Here is a 26,227-nt window from a genome sequence, read left to right as displayed (position 1 = left end):
GCGCCAGTATGCCACCATAATATTAAACAATTGTGTTATTTACAGAACCAATTACCAGCAATTTTTTTGCCGTTCTTAATTCCCATAATGCAAATTGGGAGCAAAAAAAAATCTGTTACTTTTGTGACAGAAACAGTTCTGTTACTGTTACTTTTGCCTCTTTTAAGTCAATAAATGCACTGAATTATATTTTCACTTTCTCTGTGACTCGCAAGGGAATTCAAACCTTCTGCCAAAATGTTCTAAAAAACTAACTCAATTAATTGCAATAAGTAAAAATTCAACCCTAAAAATGACAAGTTCATTTTGATAAATATTGTAGAAATGGTTGTTGTGGCGAAAACAAATAGCAATATTCTTATTGATTGGTGGCTGTGAATGACTGACTTCTGCATTTATTCTTTGTGTTCTATTATTGACCAAAAAAATAGAGTGTAAACATAGAAACAAAAAATAAATTATATGTTTCCCTTTGAAAACAAAGTGGGCTTCACAAAATAAACTACACATTACAGGCTCTATGAGCAGTAAAATGGTGGCAATTAATCATTCAAATGCTTTTGAACATATTCTAAAGTTCTGGTGAGCCCAAGACACAAGACAAATATGCTCACTCCCAAAAGTGTCCAAGTAGGAAACTGTTGAAAGAATAACATGCTATTTTTATTAAGGCGTCTTCTAAGTTCCTCACAAAGTCCTCATTTGCCAAGCTACAGAAGTTCTAGTCTAGTCCGTCTATTCATCTTCTTTCACACTCATAGATTAATCAATACGTTCAGGATTTATATTTTTCTTCTTGACACCATATCAAATTAGTACCAGTCAGCAGGATTCCAGCTAGATAACCACTAGAACCTATATTTTACTGCAGTTCCCTATACCATTGAGCTGTTAGTGTGTACTGTTCTGAAGGGGTGTGAGATCAAGTCCAACAAATAGAATTTGATTTGGCTGTTATGTTTTATCAAAGGAACCTGACAAAGATATTCTGGCCTGATCACAATATGTTTATGTACCCCTCTCCAAAGATTTGCCAAAGACATTTATTATTCCTACCAATGATGCAATAGATTTGGGCAGTAGAGATGCACCTTGAAATGTAAGACATGACACTTAACAGAAACGACCATCACTCCTATACCAAGAGACTTACAAATGCAAATAGCATTGACAAAACATCCATGTGAAAAATCTTGCTGCATGTTTGAGTATGCATTTGTTTTTTTTCCGAAACAGGGCAGCACAGAGGCACAGTGGTAGAGTTGCTGCCTTACAGCGCCAGAGACCCGGGTCCGATTCTGACCATGGGTGTTGTCTGTACGGAGTTTGTACGTTCTCCATGTGACCACATGGGTTTTTTCCAGGTGCTCCGGTTTCTTCCTACATCCCAAAGACATACAGGTTTGAAGATTAATTGGCATCTGTAAATTGTCCCTCGTGTCCAGGATAGAACTAGAGTATGAATGTTCATTGGTCGGCATGGACCCAGTGGGCCGAAAGGCCTGTTCCCATGCTGTATATCTGAAACTAAAACTAATATAAAAACAGAAGGATATGGATAATTGAAGATTTGGGTGAAACTAATTCTTGAGTATTTAGACAGAATATTTTTATGCCAGAACAGATGTTGGCACAAACATAATGGACTCCACAAGTGGTTGTATTACTTTAATAAGACTTGCATGGTCCAGGTAGTCAATTTTTGTTGTGTTACTCGTGCAAACATAGAGTTGACCTACACTGAGACTTCAGTAAGGTGATATATAGGAGATTCTGTATCAAATTATGAAGTGAATTTATTCCACATTGGGTAATCCCAAAAGTCAGATCATGTTTACATGCTTATCTCTGAATTTGAAGCTCAAGCAAAACCTAATCAAATAGAACATAAAAGCACTGGACATACAGCACTGGAACAGGCCCTTTGGTCTACAATGTCTATGCTGAACATAAAGCCAAGATAAACTAATCTCACCTGTTGCTTGTCCATACCCTGCATATCCATGTGAAATCCAGAATCCATAACATTTTAAATCAGAATGAATTATTGCTGTAGAGGTTGTTGGAGTAAAAAACAGGCCATGTACTTATTTTAAAATTTCTGACCCATGGCCAAAGGGGTCTTGGAAGGCATCTAAACTATTTGGACATGTTATTTTTCAGATGAAAAATAAACATACAAAGTGCTGGAGTAACTCAATGGGTAGGCAGCATCTCTGAAGGGCATGTGGTAGGTGACGTCTTTGGTCGGGACCTTTTTTCAGACTGATTGTAGTAGGGGAGAGCATGCTAGAAAAGAGATGGGTGTGGAATAAAGCCTGGCAAGTGATAGGTAGGTACAGCTGAGGCCTTTACATTTCACTTCTCTCCTCACCTTATCTGACCTTCTATTGTCTCTTCATCCCAGCCTTTATTGACCCATCTGCCAATCAAACCTTCCTCACCTGTATCCACTTATCAAATGCAAGACTTTATCCCATCCTCACCCTTTTCCAGCTTTCTCCCCATTGCTACATTCTGAAGGGTCCCGACTCGAAACGTCTCCTTTCCATGTCCTCCAGAGACGCAGCTGAACCCACTGAGTTACTCCAGCACTTCGTGGGTTTTTTTGGTAAACCAGTATCTGCAGTTCCATACGTCTTTCTTTATTTTTCAGATGGCTAGGTTAACCACCTAAATGGTTATTAAATAAATTGCCTCTTCCAACGTGAGGAAGGCATCAGTTTTAGGACCTCTTTTTCAAGCAGTGTCTGCACTGTGGTAACTTTCTATTAGATGTGGAAAATGCAATGTGGATTTATTATTATTATTACGGCATTGTATACTCTTTACTCTGTGAACTTAATGTGAACAAGGAATTATATTGTGCACTCATGCATATAGCAATAAACTAAGCTGGACAAAATGTGTAGGAAGGAACTGCAGATGCCGGTTTAAACCGAAGATAAGACAAAAAATGCTGCAGTAACTTGGCGGGACAGGCAGCATCTCTAGTGAGAAGGAATGGGTGATGTTTCGGGGCGAGACACTTCTTCAGCTTAAACTAAGCAGGATTTGGCAGCAGGGGAGGTGGTGAACCATCATAGAAATGATCAGCAGCTTCAATTTCCTACACATCCCTATCACTAACCTAACCTGGTCCCTTAACACTGATGCTGTTATCAAGAAAATACATTTGCGTATTTACTTTCGTAGACATCTAAGATTCACCATGTCCGCAAGGATTGTCTCAAACATCTACAGATGCGCTGTAATAGGTATTACATCTCATCTGAACCTGCAGAGTGGTGAACAGAGCTCAATCCATCGCAGGCTCACAATTTCTTCACATCCAGCCCATCGTAGCAGTCATGTAGGTTTGGAGGTTTCACGAAGGATGCCTACCACCCTAGCCATTCCCTTGTCTACCTTCCAGGAAAAGATACGTTTGAAAGCCCAGACATCCAAACTTTAAGAACAATTACTTCCCCATTTCTATCACACTCCTGAATTAATAACCTCATTCTCTCCCACTTCCTGGAGGTGCTGACACATATTCTTATTCTTAACTCCTGCATTCGGTTATTCCATTATTGCACATATTTATTTTGTGCTCTGCTTCAGATTGCACCACATTCTTTGCACTATTCTGCTGTTTTACATTTTTCATTGTATTTATTGTTTGTCTACCATTAACATGCTTACTGTTTTCTCTGTGAGCTTTATACGAACAAGTAATTTCATTACACCCTGGTGTATATGACAATTAACATATGAATATGAAGCTATTTTATCGGATGAGACCTTATACATGCCTGCTCAAATGAATGGAAAGAATTAGAGTGTTTGCTCAGAGTGGTTTTCAAAACAATGGTTCCTCAATTTAACCAATAGACACACTGGTCAGATTTATGCTTGTCAAAGTTTGGTGTGTATTGGTTGCTGCATGTTCTTAGATTACAGCGACAACAGCCCAGATGTAATTTATTAGCTTTTTAAGGATTTGAGATATCCTTCTTTCATTACAGTCAAGAGTTTAAATAATTTTATTATGAAAATAGTTCATTTACAGTACATTCATTTCTTAACATTTTCAAAAATTAACATTGACATGTCTTCCTAGGGATCCAAAATTAGGCAACCTCACTTTATAATTTAATGAAGTACAGAGCATGAAAAACTATGGCAACTCTGCCTATCAACTGGTGTTTCATACAGTCCGCAGATTCTGTACTATCCCACAATATCGACATTAAATGCGGTAAGGTTACTACACAGAGACTCAGTTTCTGTCCATCAATAATATTGCTGTCAATCCGGACAACAATGACAATATGTAGTTTGTCAGTGAGTTTCAGTGGATTACTTTGAAGATAACTCGTGAAATTTGTCTCTCTGTGGAAAGTTGTTGAAATGAACATAAATACCAATGAAAAATACCGTGCAAATCAATTGACACCTTCAGCCCGACAATAAGCGAGTTTGGTATTTCAACTGCGCATGCCCAGTTCATAGGTCACTCGTGATAAACGTTCTCGGCAGCTGAGCTGCTGCATGTATACAGACCTGCGTTTCATCCATAGTTAGGATCGAACCCGGGTCTCCGGCGCTGCAAGAGCTGTTGAATAGCTATTGGACCGTCCCCGTCCCCTGCCGAGTGCCCCATCCCTATCCGGGACAGCCGGAGATGTCCAGGGTGACCATGGACTGACGGGACAACAGCCCGGAGCAATGGTGGCCCCAGGCTTACAGCCAGTGCAGAGAAGAGGCAGCTCCCGAGGAACCCAAGATGGGTCTCGACCCGAAACGTCACCTATTCCTTTTCTCCAAAGATGCCACCTGTCCTGCTGAGTTACTGCAGCATTTTGTGTGCATCCCCATTGATGACTGGTGCTCGGCTTTTGCCGGCACCGAGGGGGTTAACCGACAGCCACTGGATAAGGCAAGAGGTGCAGCTGACAGTCCCCGGGAGGTGGAGCAGAGGTCAGCTGTAGTTAGCGCTTCTTCTCTGCACTGGCTGTAAGCCTGGGGTCGCCACAGCTCCGGGAAGGTGTCCTGTCAGTCCAGGGCTGTCAGTTTACCCGGCGGGACAGGCAGATTTAGGCTGGAGTTAGCGCTTCTTCCCTGTGCTGGCTGTAAGCCTGGGACTGCCATTGCTCCGGGCTGGTGTCCCGTCAGTCCAGGGTCAACCCGGACATCTCTGGCCACCCCCGGACAGGGATGGGACACTCGGGAGGGTACAGGGACTGTCCAGTGGCAATTCAACAGCACTTGCAGCGCCGGAGACCCGGGTTCGATTCTGACCACAGATGAAACGCAGGTCAGTACACCTGCCGCAGCTCAGCTGCCAAGAATGTCTCTCCACCGGTCCAGTCTCTCCCCGTCTCCCACTCGCATCTGCCCCCTCCCTCTCGCTGTTATATCCCGCTCTCCTGCAACCTGACACCCCCGTTCCTCAGATTAAATATATTTTTACACATAAATTATGAACAAAAGATAAGAATTTATACAGTTATACAGCCAGCACTTTGTTCACTTTTTCTTTATCACGAATGACCTTTGACAAATCCCATAATTCCTTATCTTTTTCGGAATACTGAACTCGCTTATTCACAAAACTGAGGAACAGCAAAAGGAACTGTGCAAATGTAATACATAATTCCAACAATATCGCAACTACAACAATTACAACTCCTGAACTGAGCTTTAAAGCTTCTTGAATACAAGTGTATTTTTATTTGCTTATTCTTGTATTTGTTGTTCACGTTTAACATTGCACAGCTCCTTCCAGAGCTTCATTAGTACATTTACCATATTCGTATGCTATAAAGTGACAATATAATTTACAAATAGGAGAAAAGGTGATAATATAACACTGGAATAAAGTTATTTTACAGTACCAGACATCCAAAGGACTTTCTCAAAATATATTAGTATTTTTAAAAGTGCAGATTATTACCCGACTTCTTCTGTGACATTAAAAGATAGCTGGGCATTACAGAAAAAGCACCTGCAATCACAGAGTTTCAGCAGAACGCATTGTAACTTCCAGCATCATTCAGATAAGGTACCCCAATAAAGCTGCAAACACAGATTATGGATGGTTTCACTCAGAGATCATAACATCATGCAGCACAAGAGGCCATTGTCAGTCCATGTCACCTCTTTCAAGAATCAAATCAAACAATGCATCTTCCTGTTCATTGCCTGTAATATTGGAAATAGTCTTTTTTTTTTTAAACATACAATTCCATTTTAGGAAAATGGCATTGAATCTGCTTCCATTGCACCTTAACCCTCTGTGTTGCAGGATTCTAAATATTCTAATTTCCTATGATTCTGTTGCTGATTATTTAAAATTAGTTTTCTGGCCATAGACATTCCCTGACAGTGGAAACTACTGTATTTCCAACCTACTCAAATTCCTTCATACATTTGGACACATCTCTTAAATGTTCCTCAAACCAACTCTTCAAGAAAACAATCCCAATTTTTCCAGTCTCTACATAACTCCAATGGTGAAATGGTGCTGTATTTGTCACATGTGCAACTGTACAGCGACATTCTTTTGGCATAGTTACACATGCAGCCGCCGCCACGCTTTGCCGCCATTTCCACGATACAAAGTCCAATCCGCCCATGCGCTCGGTCTACTGAAGCAGTTCCCAATCCTAGTAAACCATAGGCTCCTTCCGGGGCTTCCTCCCACTCATCCCACTGGGACATTAGTTCAATATCTGGCCCACGCTAAGCCATCCTGAGGTTTAAAATTCATAATGGTGGAGCTGAGTCAAGACATACCCACATCAGTTTCAACTTCAGTTTCTAACTTTATAGCAAAAAAGCCACCTGTCATCAGGAATACTGCAACCAACAAAATGCACGTAGATTTTCTGCCAATGTACTACTTTCGCCAGTTATTGAAGAGTGAGGAAAAGCCACCCGTTTACCCAATTCACTCTCTCCTATATAATGGAAAAAGATCGTTTTAATTCACACCGAAGATAGACACAAAATGTCTGAGTAACTCAGCGGGACAGGCAGAATCTCTAGATAGTTTCAAGTCGAGACCCTTCTTCACACTGAGAGTTAGGGGAGAGGGGGACACAGAGCTAAGGAAGGGTAAGGTGTGAAAACGAGACATCTAAAGGGGATGATGGTCAAGGAAAATATAGCTAGGAGAAGTTGACAACGAAGAATAGGGTGATTTCACGAAAGGTCACTGGATCATAGACCCTCACACACATGACCGCAAAATCCAACTGGGGTACAAGCGTCACTTCCGGTACATGTTATTGATGCTGAAAACGCGCACTTTCACACCCGTTAAAAACCGCGAAAACGGCCCGTTTTTGAGCTGTAAATAACTGTGCCAGTCGGGGTGACCGTGAGGCACAGTTATCTTACTTTATAGTCCAGAAGATAGATAAAAACGAAGGTAAATACAAGAGGGAGCTGAAGGGGCAACAACAGCGGAAGTGGTTAGCGGACATTCGCCGTGGAGATATAAAGATCGAAAATATCGGGAATTATCGCGTTTCCTCGCTGCATTTCATCAAAAGTAAGGCTTTATTGACGTTTTATCTTTATTCATTTGTTATATGAAAAGTTGTAAAAGTTGTTGCACGTGCGTGGCGTTCTTGTGCACGTTGTTTATCCTGCTCACAGTGGGTGCCCAATCAGGATTGGTGACATCATTCCATGCTGCAGGCTTGTCTGTTATTAGATGATAAATAAATAAGTAGTTTGGGTGATTGTGCAGGCTTTAAACAAGAAACATTGAGAAATATATTTTGGCAAATAATTAAATGTCCTGATTTTGTCCAATTAACAGCTGACAATTATCCCATTCCTTAGCTTGCATCTGAGTAAAATTTATTTCAAAACGCATTGATAGTTTACGATTATTTAAATGGTAAATGTAGCTTCAGAAGCGTTTTCATTTTGCATGTTAAAACCCACCTGAGAACCATGGGCGATTTTGCAATTTTACTGACGGATTTTTCACTTTTACATCTTTTTATATAACAAATGAATAAAGATAAAACGTCAATAAAGCCTTACTTTTGATGAAATGCAGCGGGCAAACGCGATAATTCCCGATATTTTCAATATTTATATCTCCACGGCAATGCCCGCTAACCACTTCCGCTGTTGTTGCCCCTTCAGCTCCCTCTTGTATTTACCTTCGTTTTTATCTATCTTCTGGACTGTAAAGTAAGATAACTGCGCCTCGCGGTCACCCCGACTGGCACAGTAATTTACAGCTCAAAAACGGGCCGTTTTCAACGGGTGTGAAAGTGCGCGTTTTCAGCATCAATAACATGTACCGGAAGTGACGCTTGTACCCCAGTTGGATTTTGCGGTCACGTGGGTGAGGATCTATGATCCAGTGACCTTTCGTGAAATCACCCCTATACAGATAGAACATTTAATCAGGGCGAGAGCCAGACTGATGGGGAACTAGGAAGGGGGAGAGAGACGGAGGGGGGAGCAAAGGTTACGAAGTTAGAGGTCAAGTTAGATGAAGATCAAGGGAAATGTAGAACATATTAGATTCTATAGATAGGGGAAGGTGACAACGACGCCTACAGAGATATGGTCTGCAGCTCGGCCTAACACTGGGCCTCGGGCAGCTCTGGCAGGAGCAGCGCCCCGCACTGAGTGCCGTACAGGGACACGGGCAGCGGGCACACCTGTCGCCAGGTGTCGGAGGCCGGCTCGTAGGCCACGGCGCTCTGGGCCGCAACCTCACGGCCTTGCTGCCACTTCTTGCCGCCCACCAGGTAGACGGTGCCGTCGAGCACGGCCAGGCCGTAGCAGGAGCGGTCGAAGAGCAGAGGCCGGAGGCGCTGCCACTGGGCCCGCAGCGGCTCGTAGCACTCGATGTCGCAGAAGGGCTCGTACATGCCGACGAACGAGTAGATGCGCTCGCCCACCGTGGCCATCTGATGGCCGAAGCGGGCGATGGTCATGGGCGGGCAGCACTGCCAGGAGGCCCCGGCCTGCGGCGCCAGGCTGTACATCTCCTTGCAGGCCTCGGCCTGGCCTGACGCCCGCCCGCCCGACACGTACACGGTGCCGGCGTGGACGGCGCTGGCGTGGCCGTGCAGACGCTGCGGCAACTCGGCCGCCGCCACCCAGCGCCCGGCCCCGCCGCCGGCCCCGAGGTCGAGTTGCTCGGTGGCCGAGAGCGAAGGGTGTCCGTGGCCGCAGCGGCCGCCCAGCGCCAGCAGCCGCTCGCCCAGCACACAGCAGGCGAACTGGGCCCGACGCTTCAACATGTTGGCCGCCCGGCTCCAGCTGTCTGAGCGGGGGTCGTAGCGGAACACACGGCGGCTGGGGATCGGCCCGAGGCCGCTGCTGCACCTACCCGGCTCCCCGGCTTGGGCCTGGTCCACCTCCTCCTCCAGCAGTTCTCCCCCCAGCACGAACAAGAAGTCGCCCAGCACACACACGCAGTGGCCCTGCACCCTGGGCCCGGCGGCCAGCGGCCTCCAGCTGCCGCTGCGGGGATCGAGCGCCGCCAGGCCGCGGAAAGGCGGGCAGGCACCGGCCTCGCCGCTGTCTGATGCCGGCGGCGGCAGCAGCAGCCCCCCGGCGGACACCAGCAGCAGCCGGCCGCTCCTCAACGTGCTCTGGCGGCTCTGGCGCGCCGGCTGGCGGGCCTCGGCGTGGTGGTAGCGCAAGGCCTGGGTGATGAGGCGGCGGGCGGCGGGGGCGCGGCCGGTCACTCCCTGCCCGCCCTTGTCCTCCTGCAGCAGCCGCTGTAGTTCAGCGCAGGGGACGAGGCCGTAGCGGACGCGGCTGAGCAGCGGGTCGGCCAAGAGCCAGCGCTGCGGGTCAGGGTCGGGGCCGCGGCCCAGCCAGTCGAGGACCAGGCCGAGCAGCGACACCTCGGCCACGCCGGGCAGCCGCTCCGAGTCGAGCAAGGCGAGCAGTGAGTCGGGGTTGAGGTCGTCCAGGCCGCTGCGCTCCGGCCCCAACTCCAGCAGCCGCCACAGGTTGGCGGCCATGTAGAGGTCGGCGCGGTGTCGAGCCTCGGGCAGGGCGAAGGCGGCCGCAAGGTTGGCCGAGTGGCAGCAGCGGGCGTTGCTCAAGCTGCCGGCCAGGTAGACGGAGCAGAGGCGCAGCGCCTCGGGCACCTGCAAGTAGCTGGCCGCCTGCAGCGTCTGCTCCACGCTGTCGGGGCAGAGCACCAGGCAGGAGGTGTAGATGAAGTCGAGCACCCGGCCCAGGCCGCCGGCCGACACCAGCTGCAGCTGCACCGCCGCCGCGCCCGCCTCCCGGGTGTGAGCCTGGAACAGGCACCTGAAGTAGTCGCTGGCGCAGGCCAGCAGCGAGCGGTGGGCGCGGAACTCAGTGCCTTCGGCCACCAGCACCACGTCGCACAGCAGCCTCTCCTCCCGCAGCGCCCGGTACCGGGACACCACCGCCTCGCCGTGGGTGTTGGACAGCGCCAGGAAATAGCTCATACCCCTCCTAGATTCACTCACCACCCAGCCCTCTTCTCTCCCCTTTCCCGATTCTCTCCCTTCCCCCTAGACTCCTCGTCTCAGCCTCAATATTCCTCTACCCTCCCTCTATCCCCCTCTTCCACCCCCCTGTCCTCCTCTCCTTCCCATATCCCCCTCCCTCTACACTCCTTTACCCTTCCCTATACTTTTTCTACCCCTTCCCACTCCCTCCCCTCCCGTCCCACCAATGCACCAAAGAAACTTCAGGTCGGATAAGGTTTTTGGCAGGACGCCGAGGTCCAGAAATAATGTCTGAGCCTGCACTCCTTTAGAAATTATGCAGATTGCCCGGTTAACCCGCAAATTCAAACTTGCCCTTCATTACAACTCGTCCGGAAGATGATCCACAGAGCAGCTGGTTGCGATTTGAGACATTATCACCGCAGCGCTGTCCCGCTGGGACTTTGATTCGGTCGTTGAGAAGTGCATCAATCCACGCAAGACCGATGTTGCGCTTCCAATCTTCCGCTTTCAGCTAAAGGCGCACTCCATTCAAATCAGATGAGATTATTTTTGAATGTTGAATTTGTCCTCATTATAAATGGCCCGTCTGGGAGATCATCCTGGCAACGACGAGCTGCAAGAGTTGGCATCTGAAGCAGAACACGCACTGGAATCTGAAGTCAGTCTCGGAGGACCCACCGCGTTAAGGGATTACAGAAAACGTCTCGTCCATCCAGTTCAAAGTTGCTCTCAGTTCAATTGAATGCCGCGGTTGTTCGTAAACCTGAAGTCCTTCGCCATTAAGCGATGATCTGTCCCGGAGGCCATCGTGGAACTGGCCGTGTGAGCTGATAGTTTAAACTTCCAAGTCTATAAGTCCTCGTGTGATGACAAACAGCGCCGGGCGACACCAAATTCCCGATGTGGTTTTGTGTGTCCTGGTGTTAGATAATGTCCGCGGGATGCTCTCTCCACTCACCTACACGAGCTACTAATCTAGCTGGCAGGCCGGTGACCTCTCGTTAGCGATGATGGACGCCAAGACCAGAATAGAAACAGCAAACAAAACAAGGCTGTGTCAAGTTTGTAAAGTCTGCGGTCGATCTGCTTAGCTGTGTCCCGCCCACTGCCCTACTTCCTGATGAAGTGGTCAACGAGCATTGGGAACGACCAGTGGAGTCAGTTGAAAGGCGAGGAAAGTATTTTACAGATATCAATGCCTAGACCTGTGGGCCGATTGGCCTGCATTTACTTTGTATTTAACACAATCTATAAACTCGTTGGCACAAGCCCTTGCAAATGGCGCGATGGAGCTAATGCATACCATCCTTGTATCCCAATTGATACCAGTGATCTTCGACAAGGGCCATAAACAAGTCCACTACCGCGCTGATAATGTCCCAGTGCAATCTGAGTTTTGCATGAAAAAGTGCTGGAGTTACTCTTCAACTGCTGACGAATCCTTCTACAAATACACCCAGAAGATGCTGGAAATTCTCAGCAGGTCGACTAACATCTCAAGAGAGAAGTAGATTTAACTTTAAAGTTCATCGCATCAGAACGTGTATTGGAGTGTGGAACTGGTTTCAGTGTTTCACGTTCCGATGCTCTCCCTGTAGCCCAGACCGAGGAGTCGCATGTTGCATGCTGATTGTACAAATATACCACCAAATAATTTCGTCGCCTTTGAAGACCATGATATGCATCCAATGAGATATTGTATCTAGGGCCACAGGAACTGCAGATGCTGGAATCTTGAATAACATACAAAGTACTGGAATAACTCAGCAGATCAAATAACATCAGCCCCGACCCAAAACGTCGCCGATCCATTCCCTCCGTGGATGGTACCTGGCCTCTCTGAGTTACTACGGTACTTTGTGTTTTTCTCGAGATCTTAAATCGCACACTTTCAGGATTACTCGCACCACGCGCACTGAAGAATGTCTGCCAATAATTAAATATATTGCTGACTTTTATGTAGCGTCCCTATGTGTTGGCTGATGGCTGGGGCAACTCATAACTCAATCGCACACCAGGTGCTACCTGATCCTCGCCCTGCACCTGCAACGCGGAAACACAACTCACAGAGTCAAAGGCTACAGCCAGACTCTCGCTAACCTGAAAATACAGGATAGAATAGCAACAATTTCGCCTCTTCTGACCCCCTTAAGTAGAGTTACAGAGACCAGGGTTCGATCCTGACCACGGGTGCAGTATGTACGGAGTTTGTACGTTCTCCATGTGACCTTCGTGGGTTTTCTCTGAGAACTTCGGTTTCCTCCCACATTCCGAAGACGTGCAGATTTGTAGGTTAATTGATGTAGTGTAACAGCAACACAACAATCGGCTTGGTATAAATGTAAAAACATGTCCACAGTGTGTCGGATAGTGTTAATATGCGGGGATCGCTGGTCGGTGCGGAGTCGATGGGCCGAAGGGCTCAAAAGTTCTAAACTAAACCTTTCAGACTCGGTTTTTAAAATATAAACATGTGTCGGGAGCGGAGGGAATGTAAACGTGATTTATTTTGAGGCTCACATGTCGCAATGGGTATGTACTAGCGTTAGAAAGTGAAATGGATGTTCGGTGCTCCAAAGCAAAGATTATGCTCCAAAGTAACCATATTTAAAATAACCGCAACATTTGTTTTCAGTAAACGAAGAGGATTGGACGGTAAACTGTGCACAGCAGGTAAGAATAATTTCCTGCCATTTAATCGTGAATTTGGCGGGGGTTTTATTTTGTTCTGAACTTTGCTTCCTGTCAGTTAAAATGTTGTCGTTAAAAAAGACGATTTAAAATATATTTTAAGAATATTTTTGTTTAATGTTTTTTTTTTTTTTAATTAACTAATATTTTAAGAACTGAGGTCGTTTTTTGACCGTTTTTGTGGATATCGGTGCTATGGTTGGGTCGGTGCCAATGACACAGTCATTGCCTTTTTTTAGACTATGTGCATTCCATGAGATGAGTGGATGAGAATAAACAAAATCTCTGGACAAATGCCTGGGAACATTTTTGGATGGTTATCAGTCAGTATTGTACCTGAGGAAGGGCCAAGGTTCTACCCCCTGTCTGATGTGCAATTTTTAAACCCGAATACAAAATGGAAAACTCCAAACATAAACCACTGGTGGCACAGTGGCGAGCAAAGTATCTTTGGTGATGAGCTAGTGGAAACCCTTGCCTCAGAGCGGCAGAGGCTCAGGTTTATTTTAGTTTATTGTCACATGTACCAAGGCACAGTGAAAAGCTTTTGTTTGCGTGCTCTCCAGTTCAATCGTGATCTTGTGTGGGGTTTTGCATGTTAGCCCTGTTGTCGCACGGGATTCTCGAGGTACTCCCGCTTCCTCCCACAAAGACATTCAGGTTTGTACGTTCGTTGTAAATTGTCCCCACGTGTGCAGTGCGTGGTCGAGTCTCGGGGGAGTTAACGTGAACACGAGGAGTTATTTTTAAAGCAGTTCGTGTAAATGGGTGATAGACACAAAATGCTGGAGTATCTCAGCGGGTCAGGCATCATCTCCAGAGGAAAAGGTCTCAATGCAAAACCTTTCCTCCAGAGATGCTGTGTTACTCAAGCATTTTGTGCCTATCTTCGGTTTAAGCCAGCATCTGCAGTTCCTTTCTACACATCTCATGTAAATGGGTTGTTTAATGATAAGCGTTGGAGTCGATGGGCCGAAGGGTCATCTTCTGTTCTGTGTCTCACAATGAGACACCAAATAAGAACACCATAGTAAACAAAGACAAATTCAAGCCCCATGAATCAAAAATCTAGCCAATCCACAAACAATAACTATCCAGAATGTCGTTTATAAACCAAAATTTTAAAAAATGAAAATTCTGAAATTGTTGCAACCCTACGTCGAATTCTTGAATAAATTATAAAATATGATTTGTTAAAGCATTTATTTTTTGTAATATCAAATTGCCAAAATTTGGCAGAAAAAAATCTCTCATCTCATGACATGATTTAATTTTAAATGAGAGGGAGTTTAATGTACTAAAAGGATTGTCGCTTATTATTTATTTAAAAAAAATGAAACCCTGACCACGAGGAGGTAGAGAATAATGTTTGCTGCAAAAAAATATCAAAAATGTATGAAAGAACATGATTCTCACCATCGATACAATGTACCTCCAAGATAGTACTAAAAATGTTAAGGATGCACGAGATTCAATAAGCGAGTTCGGTATTCCGAAAACGCAAGGAATCATGGAATTTGTCAAAGGTCATTCGCGATAAACATTCTTGACAACTGTGCTGCTGCATGTATACAGACCTACGTTTCATCTATAGTCAGGATCGAGCCTGGATCTCCGGCGCAGCACTGGTGAATTGCTACTGGACCTTCCTTGTTCCCTCCCGAGTGACCTATCCTTGTCCAGGGGTGGCCAGAGATGTCTGGGGTGACCCTGGACTGACGGGTCACTGGCCCGGATCAGTGGCTGCCCCAGGCTTCCAGCCAGCATGGAGAAGAAGCGCTAACTCCAGCTCAACTCTGCCTGTCGCGCAGGGTTAACCAACAGCCCTGGACTGACACCGACCGGGAGCAGTGGAGTTAACGCTTCGTCTCCGCGCTGGCTGTAAGCCTGGGGCCGCCACTGCTCCGGGCCGGTGTCCCGTCAGTCCAGGCAGCTACGCATCATGTTCGGCACAAACATTGTGGGCCGAAAGGCTCGTTCCTGTGCTGTACTATTCTATGTTATCCATTGCCTGGTTCAAGAATGATCACTTTATCTCAAGACTGTGCAAAGATGACAAATCAAATTTGGCAGAAAGACATTTTAATTTAAACATAGAAACATAGAAAATAGGTGCAGGAGGAGGCCATTCGACCCTTCGAGCCATTGTGATCACAGCTGATCGTCCCCAATCAATAACCCGTGCCTGCCTTCTCCTCATATCCCTTGATTCCACTAGTCCCTAGAATAGAAACATAGAAATTGAATGTCCAATCCCAAAATACTATTCGTGGTATCCCCTCATTTTAATGTAACTAATTGTTAACCTGGTCCAGTCAGCAGTGCTGAGCTCTGTTGAAGAATATTATAGACTTCCTATTCCAGGATTTGAGCACGTAATCCCATCTGGTATTTCAGTAAGATACTGTAAGAATAGAATTGAACACTTTGCTTTGATCTGTTGCACTGAGGCTTGTCTGCTTGTGCACACGAGGCATTAATGGCCCCATCATGTCTCTATTCAACAACGAACAGATATTTGGCAAACATTTTTCCTTCAATCAACAACAGCGTAGAAAGATTAATTGGGCATCCATCTCATTTGTTGCTCTGGGATTCTAGCTGGACACACACTTGCTCTTGTGTTTACTTCCGTAACAACAGTAATGCCACTTGAAACATAATTCCAGTTCATTCCAAACATGATTTTCACTGGGTGATTTCAAACACAGGACTAAATGAAAGCCCTTCCCTAGTTATAAATTTATCGTGATTTCTAAGAGGCACTAATTTAAAGTAATAAAAAATGAGCTAACTAACAGCAATAGATTCCATGCTTTCATATATGTTTTATACAAGAGTTTATGAAAGAAGAATTGAGAGGAAAATATGTTTGATGTTTGTGTCAGGAGTACCACCTTGCTTCATATGTGTCGGGCATCTTAACCCCAACTTCAGCATTGACATAAATCATAAACAGATTTTGAATATTAATATTATTAGTTAGGGGCCTGTGGAGAGTAGGGATGAGCCTCATCCCTGTTTAATTTAAGAAGGCTGAGCATCATGCAGCACAGCAGTTGTTAATTACTATGAGGTTGTGCTGAACTACTATCTACCTCTTTGATGACCCTCGGACTATCCTTGATCGGACTTTGCTGACGTTACCTTGCACTAAACATTATCCCCTTATATATCTGTACACTGTAAATGGATTGATTGTAATCATGTATTGTCTTTCTGCTGACTGGTTAGCACGCAACAAAAGCTTTTCACTCTACCTCGGTACACGTGACAATAAGCTAAACTAAACTATCTCAACACTTTCCTCTCCCAACTGGCTCCATCTGGCCATCAACCCCTCCTCTCCTGCAGTCACCTGCACCGTGTCCGTTCCCGCTTTAGCATTTCCCCTCACCTCTTTGCATCCCCCTTACACTCTCAATCCTGAGCAGAGACACAATCTGAAATCGCAACCATCTCTTTGCCTCTCCAGATGCTGACTGACCCACGACATGGCTCCAACAACTCTTTATTATGACATGGCGACCCGAGCCAACTTTACTTCACAGTAACTATGCACAGAGAGTCATTTGAAGGATTCATCATTGCAAAAGTTAATTTCCATCATTCATTTCTTAATTGCTTTTCATCCTTTTACTGCTGAAATTTAGATTCCTGAAGTGTCATGACCCTATCAATGGTTTTCCAAGTTGAAATTCCTGGATATTTTGCTATCAGAATAAGAGAAACCAACAGAAGCATGCAAGACAAACAAGGCGCAGAGTGCCCATCTTCTGGCCTGCGTGCATGCACGTGCTTGGAGAGAGGAGAAAACGTCTCACTTTGTCAAATGATTAGTGTAGGTAAAGATCCAATTATCCCCAAACTTTCAAAATAGAATCCAATAGCAGCATTAATATATTTAACCTTCTTAGAAACGATTATTGAATTCGTTATACAGAAGCACTTCAATCTGGAGATGCTCCAGAGATGCTGCCTGTCCCACTGAGTTACTCCAGCATTTTGTGTCTATCTTTGGTTTAAACCAACATCTGCAGTTCCTTCCTGTAAATCGGTTTTGTTTAGTTTAGTTTAGAGATACATCGCGGAAACAGGCCTTTCAGCCCATTGTGTCCGTACCGACCAGCGATCCCCGCACGTTAACACTATCGGACACACATTAGGGACAATTTATACATTTATACCAAGCCAATTAACCTACAAACCTTTGCATCTTTGGAGTGTGGGAGGAAACCAAAGATCTCGGAGTTCGTACAAACTCTGTACAGACAAACACCCATAGCCAGGATCAAACCAGGGTCTCTGGTGCTATAAGCGCTGCAAGGCAGCAACTCTACCTCTGCGCCACCCATGACATTCCATGAAATAAGGTTTTCCTGAGTAATTACCAGTCAATGCAGCCTGCTTAATAATACTTAATCACCACAATGCCATAACTCCATCTGCAGGTGCTGTTGTACCCCAGTGCTGAGTGATGCTCTACCTAGTGCTTTTCAGCGCACTACATCCAGATCCAGGTCCCTGCAGTTAGCCGTGGGGAAGACACAGAATGCTGGAGTAGCTCAGCAGACCAGGCAGCATTTCAGTGATCATGGACAGGCAATTTTTCTCCAGCCTGATTGTACGGGTGGGTGGGGATAGGGGAAGAAAGCTGGAAGAGGGGAGGGACAGGACTGATACAGTTGTGGAGGGTTACTTGATAGGTAGATATCGGACAAAGGCCAGAGATATGAGACAAAGTAATTGAAGAGTTGCAAATTGTGAAGCTAGAGGTGAGAATGGATGTGTTTTCCAGGTGGAGGACAAGGGAGGATGTGGGGAAGATGGGGGTTGATATGATGAAAGAAGGGAGTGTTATGATGCCATGGGGATATGTGTTCACAGGATCCACTTCAGAGGACACTGAAATGCAGAGCTGTGCCATCTATGGATACCTACAGGCACCATCCAGTGTACATCTGCACCTTGGAGTAATGTACTAGTAATGGCAATGTACTAGTAATGCCAAAGATTTGCTGGACAAAACTTATCGCTGTTTGGATGTCGACGACACCTCTGCAACTGGGTGTTTGCTGAACTGGCCCTGCCAAGATATTTCTCCCTGGCTGCATTCAAATAGATGCAACAAACCATCAGCCAAGCCCACCTTCTTAAGGCCATTTAAAGATGAGCAATAAATGCTGTTCTCACCAGCAATGCCCATATCCCACAATTTGAATAAATCAAAACAAATGTGCTTTGATTTGTTTGACAACCATCATTTCCTCTGCTGAAAAGCTTTCGTTAAAGAGTTTGGCAATAGGGAAGGAAATATTATTGAAATATTGCCACCTCAGGCAAAAGAGAAGTGGGAACTGATGAGAGCTTCAATTGCAACAATGAAAAGATAGAAAACAGTTAAGAGATGAAAGATAGAAATCCACCTCAGCAATAATGTGTCCTTTAAATGGACTGCTATGAGAATCACTCGGTCAGACCACATGGACAGAATTAAAAACCCACACACTGCCTGTTCTTTAATGCAGGTTTTTGTGTAAAATATTCACTGCTTGTTAGTTTTTTTCTAAATATATGTATCCAATATTATGTCCCCAAGAAAGCCTTCTGTGCTGGTAGATCCCTCTGAGTTATTGAATATAATACTCTTCATATTATAAGGTAATTCCTGCCTAATGCTAGTGAGAGTAGACTTGATCCTGAATCCTAAGGGAACATTACTAAAGGAAGATGTAAAGCAAGGCCAGAGAATAGTGGTTCAACTCTAGTGGCTCAAAACAATGGACTGAAGCTAAGCCTCAGCTTAAATCTTATAATTCATTCATTAACTAATATAACTAATTAATTCACAATATTTATGTGTGAAACTATTCATTAAACATAATCATTACTAATTCATTTAAATACATTTTTACATTTAAAATTCCCAGGACAATCATATTGCAGAAATTAATGAGTTCCTCGCATGAAGAAGACTTTATAGTATATTTTCCAAGGCTACATAATTTCATCAAACTTTTCATATTTAAAATTAAAATTGTAATTTCAACATTCATCCATAGAACATTTGTGAATCAAAGACAAACTATCATATCTATCATATACTTACTAAAAGTCTGATCTTGTACATGTGTATATGTGTGTGTGTGTGTATATGTGGTTGTCTTTACATCTTTGCAAAAACACTACGTGGTAACGATAATATTTTTACATATTCCGATTGACATATTTCCCCTTGAGGCCAGGATCACCTTTTCTGAACATTTTATGCTTTATTTTTCGACTTATTACTGATTAAAAGTTAGTAAGGTTTAAAAACATCAAAAGACTTTGAATTTAAAACGACCAGCTTTCACTGAAGACGTCACAATGACTCGGCTCGGAGTCGTATCACACACAGAATCTTCCATGCGCTTCAAGAAACATCACCCCCCCCCCCCCCCCCCCCCAAACCCCGACCCCCCCCCCCCCCCCGGGTTATTCACAATCCCCCCCCCCCCCTCCCCGCCAGGTTATTCACATTCCCCCCCCCCCCCGGATTATTCTCTCCCTCTCTACCCGTCCCCTCCATCTCTACCCCCTCCCCAATACCCCATCCCCTTCCCTCTCTACCCCCCTCCCTCTCTACCCCTCCTCCCTCTCTACCCCCCTCCCTCTCTAACCCCCTCCCTCTCTACCCCCTCTCCCTCTCTACCCCCCTCGTCTCTGCCCCCCCTCCCTCTCTGCCTCCCCTCCCTCTCTGCCCCTCTCACTCTCTGCCCCCTCCCTCTCTACCCCCCCCCCCCCTCTCTACCACCACTACCTCAATAGGCCTGACTTTGGGGTGAACTTGGGGTTGGGGACTGGACATTGTGCCTTCCCCCACAGTGGTATCCATTGTGGGGGGATGATTTTTTGTCTGTAAGGTAATCCTGTTAGCCTTTGTCCAAGATGGCTGCCGTGAAGGGAGAGTGGACGTTGGCGCGCTTTAGCTGCCGCTGCTCTCTCTTCACATTGTGTTTTTGATTTTTTGTTTTTGGACTGAATTCTGTTTTTAATTTGTGTTTCTGTGATGTCTTTATTATTTATTTTATTCTGATTATATGTTTTTATTCCTGTTAATCTCTGTAAGGTGTCCTTGAGATGTCTGAAAGGCGCCCAAAAATAAAATTATTATTATTTATTATTATTACCTCTCTACCCCCCTCACCTTCTCTGCCCCCTCCCTCTCTACCCCCCCCCCCCCCCCTCTCTAGCCATGCCTGCGCAGTTGGGGGCTATGCGTGGGTGGATAGGGCGAGGGATAATTAATAATATTAATATAATATCAAGGCGGGGTTCGTGTGTGTGGGGTGGTTAGCGTATGTGTGTGTGACGCTGCAGGCCGCCCCCCAACCCCGCAACCATGTATTAAGGGGACGGAACCCAACGGGCCCCACTTGGTCTAGTATAATTCTAAAACTCTTACCTTGTACGTGTGTATATGTGTGTGTCTTTACATCTTCGCAAAAACACTACGCGGTAACGATAACATTTTTACATATTCGAATTCACATTTTTCCCCTCTAGGTAGAGATTACCTTCACTGAACCTTTTATGCTTTATTTCTCGACTTATTTCAGAGAAAATTAGTGAGACCAAGCAGCGAAGTAATGTTTCTGAGGAGCTATGATGGCACAACAAATAGGTTGCGGCATGAGATTCTCTCCGCACAGGAAGTGCGGGACCACAGCTCAAAAAGGCAGCAAACACCCCCCCCCCCCCCCCCCCCGGATTATTCACACCCCCCGACACCTCTCCCCCCAGGTTATTCACATCTCCCCCAGTTATTCACACTCCCCCCCCGCCCGGGTTATTCACCCCCCCAGGTTATTCACACTCCCCCCCCTGGGGTTATTCACCCCTCCCCTCCCGGGTTATTCACAACACCCGCACCCTCCCCCCACCCCCAGGTTATTCACACCCCCTGCACCTTCACCCCCCCCCTTGGTTTATTCACAACCACCCCCCCGGGTTATTCACGCTCTCCCCCTGGTTTATTCACACTCCCCCCCCCCCTGGGTTATTCAGAAACCCCACTCCTCCCCGGGTTATCCACACCCCTACACCCTCCCCGCCTCAGAAAGGCAGCCAACACCCCCTCCCTCTCTACCCCCTCCCTCTCTACCCCCACCCTCTCTACCCCTCCTGCCTCTCAGCCCCCATCCTCTCTGCTCCCCGTCCCTCTCTGCCACCACTCCCTCTCTGCGCCCCCTCACTCTTTACCCCCTCCCTCTCTAGCCACGCCTGCGCCATCAGGGGCTATGTGTGAATGGATAGGGCAGCGGATGGGGAAAAGGAGTGAATTAATAATATTAATAAAATATCAGGTGTGTGTGTGTGTGTGATGCCGCAGGCCACCCCCCCCCCCCCCCCCCCCCCAATGGGTCCCCCTTGGTCTAGTACTTATTAAAAGTCTGATCTTGTATTTGTGTGTGTGTTTGTATATGTGGTTGTCTTTGCATCTTAGCAAAAACACTACGTGGTAACGATTACATTTTTACATATTCCAATGGACATTTTTCCCCTTGGGGCCGAGAGCACCTTCACTGAACATTTTATGCTTTATTTCTCGACTTATCACTGATTAAAAGTAAATACGTTTAAAAACATCAAAAAACATTGAATTTAAAACGACCAGCTTTCATTGATGACGTCACAACTGCTTGGCTAGCAGTGAGCAGCTTCACTGAAGATTTCATTCTATATTTCACGTTATTCGCGATTAAAATTTTAAAAATGCCAACTTTCACAAGATTTTTACATACTCTGATTCACATTTTTCCCCTCTAGGCAGAGAACACCTTCACTGAACATTTTATGCTTTATTTCTCGACATTATTGATTAATGTTTAAAAAAAATCAAAATACTTTGAATTTAAAATGACCAATTTCAACTGATGACGTCACAATAGCTCAGCTAATAGTGATCAGCTTCACTTACGTTCAGGAACGGCTTGAGTTAGAGAACCACGCCTCCCGTGGTAGTTACGCGTAGGGAACGGGTGCGTTTGGGGAGCTGCATTTTGTCTAGATACATATAAAAACTATATACAGGTAAACTATTAAGATTCAAGATTCAATTTAATTGTCACATGTACCAATTAAGGTACAGTGAAATTTGAGTTACTATACACTCATACTAAAAAAGCAAAATTACACACAGCACATTAAATAAATTTTAACATAAACATCCACCACAATGGAATCAACATTCCTCACTGTGATGGAAGGCAATAAAGTTCAATGTTCACCCATGGTCGGGGCCTTGAACCCTCCGCACTTGCTGTTGCCGACGGTCCGCTGTTCAAGCCTTCTCGTCGGGATGATCGAAACTCCGTCGTCGGGACGGATCAGAACATGGAGCTCCCGAGTCGGCCGCTTCTTACCGAAGACCGCTGCTTCATGGTGTTAAAGTCCACAGGCCCCGCGGTCGGAGCTCTAACACTGGCGATCCTCGGCAAAAGATCCCAGGCTCCGTATTGGTAAATCTGCGCCGCATCCACGGCTTGAATCTCTGGGCCGGTCTACAGAAAAGGCCGCACCACTCCATGTTGTAGGCCGCGGGGGGGGGGAGATGCGACACGCAGAAAAATCACATCGCCGTCGAGGTAAGTGACTGGAAAAAGCTTCCCCCGATCCCCGCACCCCCCACACCCCCAACATTAAACATACCAAGAGACATTAAAACAAACATTCAAGACACACTTAAAATAATAAAAACAGAAGGGACAAGACAGACTGCTGGCGAGGCGGCCATTACCGGCGCCACCCGGTGGTGAAATGTAATTTCAAACCATGTACTACAATTGTAGACCAATGTATTAATGTATTGTGTCAAGTTTCCTTGGGATGAAAATTCAGTGTACATCACAAAAGTAGTTAAAAAATGTAGCAAAAACCCAATTTCTAATCTTCCTTGACATAATTGGAGGGAAATTGAAGCTGTGTGCAAAATATGCTGCGGTTTCTCAGTAGAAATAAAGATACATTTAAATCCCTTCTCAGTCATGGCATTCTTCAGCCCATAAAAAATGTCATGCATCAAGCACGAGATATGATGACTTGCTTTCTTGGTTGTAATTATTTAAATCCTGCCAGAAACACACCTACATCAACATAAAATGATTGCAAGGGATGCATCAGCTGTGGCCAACTCCAATTGCACATATCCCATATTGAGTGGATCACTTTCTCCTAATGATGTTACTCATATGTCACATCGTAGGTAATTTTTAAAGGAGGGAAACTGAATGCAGTTCCCATACGGTCACTTACTAGATGGAAATCATTATACCTTGCCATAATTAACTATCACTAACTTGGGATGTAGATAGCACATCAAGAATATTTTTGAAACTCATAGTTCATTCTCTAAAACTTAATTCTACTTTTATATTTCAATAATTTAACCAACAATCATTGTACCTTGTGGTGTAATAATGCATATGCTGCTAGGTGTGTACAAGAGTATAAAACCAACAAGAGTTGGAGGTCATTTGAGACCTGTTCTCCATTACAACAGTAACTGTTCTAAAATATATTTAAACATTTTGGAGTTCTTTGGGATCTCCTGAGTTATTGAAAGGTGTTATGTTAATACAAATCTTTCTTTTCAATGCTAGCATTTATATCAAAAAGACTGGAATACAAAAACAGAAATGTAATGCTGAGGCTGTATAAGGCACTGGTCAGGCCGCATTTGGAGTATTGTGAGCAGATTTGGGTCTCATATCTGAGGAAGGATGTGCTGGCTCTGGAGAGAGTTCAGAGGAGGTTTACAAGAATGATCCCAGGAATGAGTGTGTTAACATATGATAAGCGTTTAACAGCACTAGACCCCTACTCGCTGGAGTTTAGAAGGTTGAGGGGGGACCTCATTGAAACTTACAGAATAATGAAAGGTATAGATAGAGTGGATGTGGAAAGGATGTTTCCACTGGTAGGAGAGTCTAGGACCAGAGGTCATAGCTTCAGAATTAAAGGGTGCTCTTTTAGAAAGGAGGTGAGGAGGAACTTCTTTAGTCAGAGGGTAGTTAATCTGTGGAACTCTGCCACAGAGGGCTGTGGAGGCTAAGTCAGTGGATATTTTTAAGGCAGAGATAGACAAATTCTTGATTAGAACCGGTGTCAAGGGTTATGGAGAGAAGGCAGAAAAATGGGATTAGGAGGCAGAGATCAGCCATGATTGAATGGCAGAGTAGACTCGATGGACCGAATGGCCTAATTCTACTCCTATAACTTGTGAACTTTTAATTTTAGTTGTGCCAATCTTGGCAATGTGTTACATAGAGACTTGAGGACCTGAGAAGCAGATGGCCCAAAGCATTAAAATAACGTAATTGGTAATTTTTAAAGGAGGGAAGCTGAATACATCGTAAAAGAGTACAGTAACCCCTTGTTTATATGGACCTCTTTGTAACAGATTGTCATGAGCTTATTCCCTACTAACTTACTTATCTACTTCTATGACACGATCCTATTTGTCTTTTAGAGAGAAGATGAGGAGAAATGTATTTAGTTAGAGTGTGGGGAATCTTTGGAATTCTTTGCCACAGCAGGCTGCGGAGGCCATCAGGGGATAATTTTAAGGCAGAGATAGATAGATTTTTGATTAGTACAGGTTATGGGAAGGCAGGAGAATGGGGTTAGGAGGAAGAGATAGATCATCCATGATTGAATGGTGGAGTAGACTTGATGGGCCAAATGGCCTAATTCTACTCCTATTCCTGATGACATGACAATTCTGAGGATATGACCTCTAGTCCAAGCCTCTCCCACTAATGGAAACATCTTTCATTCTGCATCTTTCTACTTCCCTTTCGTTCATTTAAAAACAAAAAGGCACCTCTGTAAGTGCAGTTCTTGCTCACACTAAATGTTATTGTTGGAATGCCATAGATTACATTTGGTTATGGCGGATAATCAGTAATAATGGATACTATGGTGTGCTTTAACGAGGGTTTACTGTAGTGCTTTCCATGGTAATGAGAAGAAAGAAAATTCCCAAGGTCATGATCGAACATAGCTCGCTGTAGCTGTAAAGCAGCAACTAACAGCTGTGCCACCTGCTGGTTGTCACTGTTCACCATTAAAAAATGCCTGTGACATGTTTGCAGCAATTTCAGCTTTCAAGTATTGTCTTTGGTGTGTACATTTGTTAGATGTACAATTTCACAAATGAAGAAGGGGGAGGAGGAATGGATGAGAATAAGAGGAGAATAACACATGGGATTAATGCTGGATTAGTGTAGAATGGGTGGACGATGATCAGCATGCACGTGATGGGCCAAAGGGCCCATTTCTGTGCTGTGTCTCTACTATACCCATTGCTTTCAGTCATCAAAATAATTTCTCACTTACCTTGTGACATAGTACAGCACAAGAATAGGCCCTTCATCCCCAATGTCTGTGCTGAACATGAAACCTTGTTTTGGAATCACTGCCTCGGCAGGCAGGTACAATTGGATGGTTTGCATAATGTTCACTGTGTGTCTCGTTCTCCTTGTTGTCAAGAACCCACATACGCACACAATCCTGATTTCCGTAGAGGCAAGATCAGGCTGATTCAAACCTGTTTGATGAATTGACAATGTGGAAACAGGCCCTTTGGTCCACGGAGTCCACGCCGACCTTCGATCACGGGTTCACACAAGTGCTATGTTATCCCAATTTTGCGTGCACTCCCTACACACTGGGGGCAATTTATAGAGGTCAATTAACCCGCAAACTTGCATGTATTTGGCAGGTGGGTGAAAACAGGAGCACCCAGATGAAACATGTGCAGGAGCTCTTCCATCTGCGCCACTGTGTCACCCCTGTTCCACCACCATTGCAGGACCAGCCTGCGTTAGGACCAGTGAACAGCAGGTGGAGTGGAACAAGAAGTCAGATCACTTTCACTATTGTAACTGGGCTCGCCTCTACTTCCATGTTTGAATCAGGCCTGCAGTCTTTATTAGCGCTTGGAAACCTACTGCTGCTCAATGCTAATGGTCTGAGGGATTGGGCTGGTTATTTTACAATTAATATAACAGTTGATGATCTTAAATAGATTT

General features: G+C 45.1%; 1 protein-coding gene across 1 annotated transcript; it reads right to left on the bottom strand.

The window, feature by feature from the left end:
• Window positions 1-8,412: 8,412 nt before the first annotated feature.
• Window positions 8,413-10,498, bottom strand: klhl34 (kelch like family member 34). Its single transcript, XM_033033520.1, has one exon. It carries the CDS (start codon window positions 10,452-10,454, stop codon window positions 8,595-8,597), a length of 1,860 nt encoding a protein of 619 aa, XP_032889411.1. The 5' UTR covers window positions 10,455-10,498; the 3' UTR covers window positions 8,413-8,594.
• Window positions 10,499-26,227: the final 15,729 nt, after the last annotated feature.

Source organism: Amblyraja radiata, chromosome 14 (assembly GCF_010909765.2).
Source record: "Amblyraja radiata isolate CabotCenter1 chromosome 14, sAmbRad1.1.pri, whole genome shotgun sequence".
NCBI classification, from domain to species: domain Eukaryota; kingdom Metazoa; phylum Chordata; class Chondrichthyes; order Rajiformes; family Rajidae; genus Amblyraja; species Amblyraja radiata.
Note: the sequence above shows the minus strand (reverse complement) of the source record. Positions and strands in the feature narration are given on the sequence as shown.

Bases quoted from the DNA above. Each gene is read 5' to 3' on its own strand.
- klhl34 (XM_033033520.1), bottom strand. From the start codon at position 10,454: ATGAGCTATTTCCTGGCGCTGTCCAACACCCACGGCGAGGCGGTGGTG.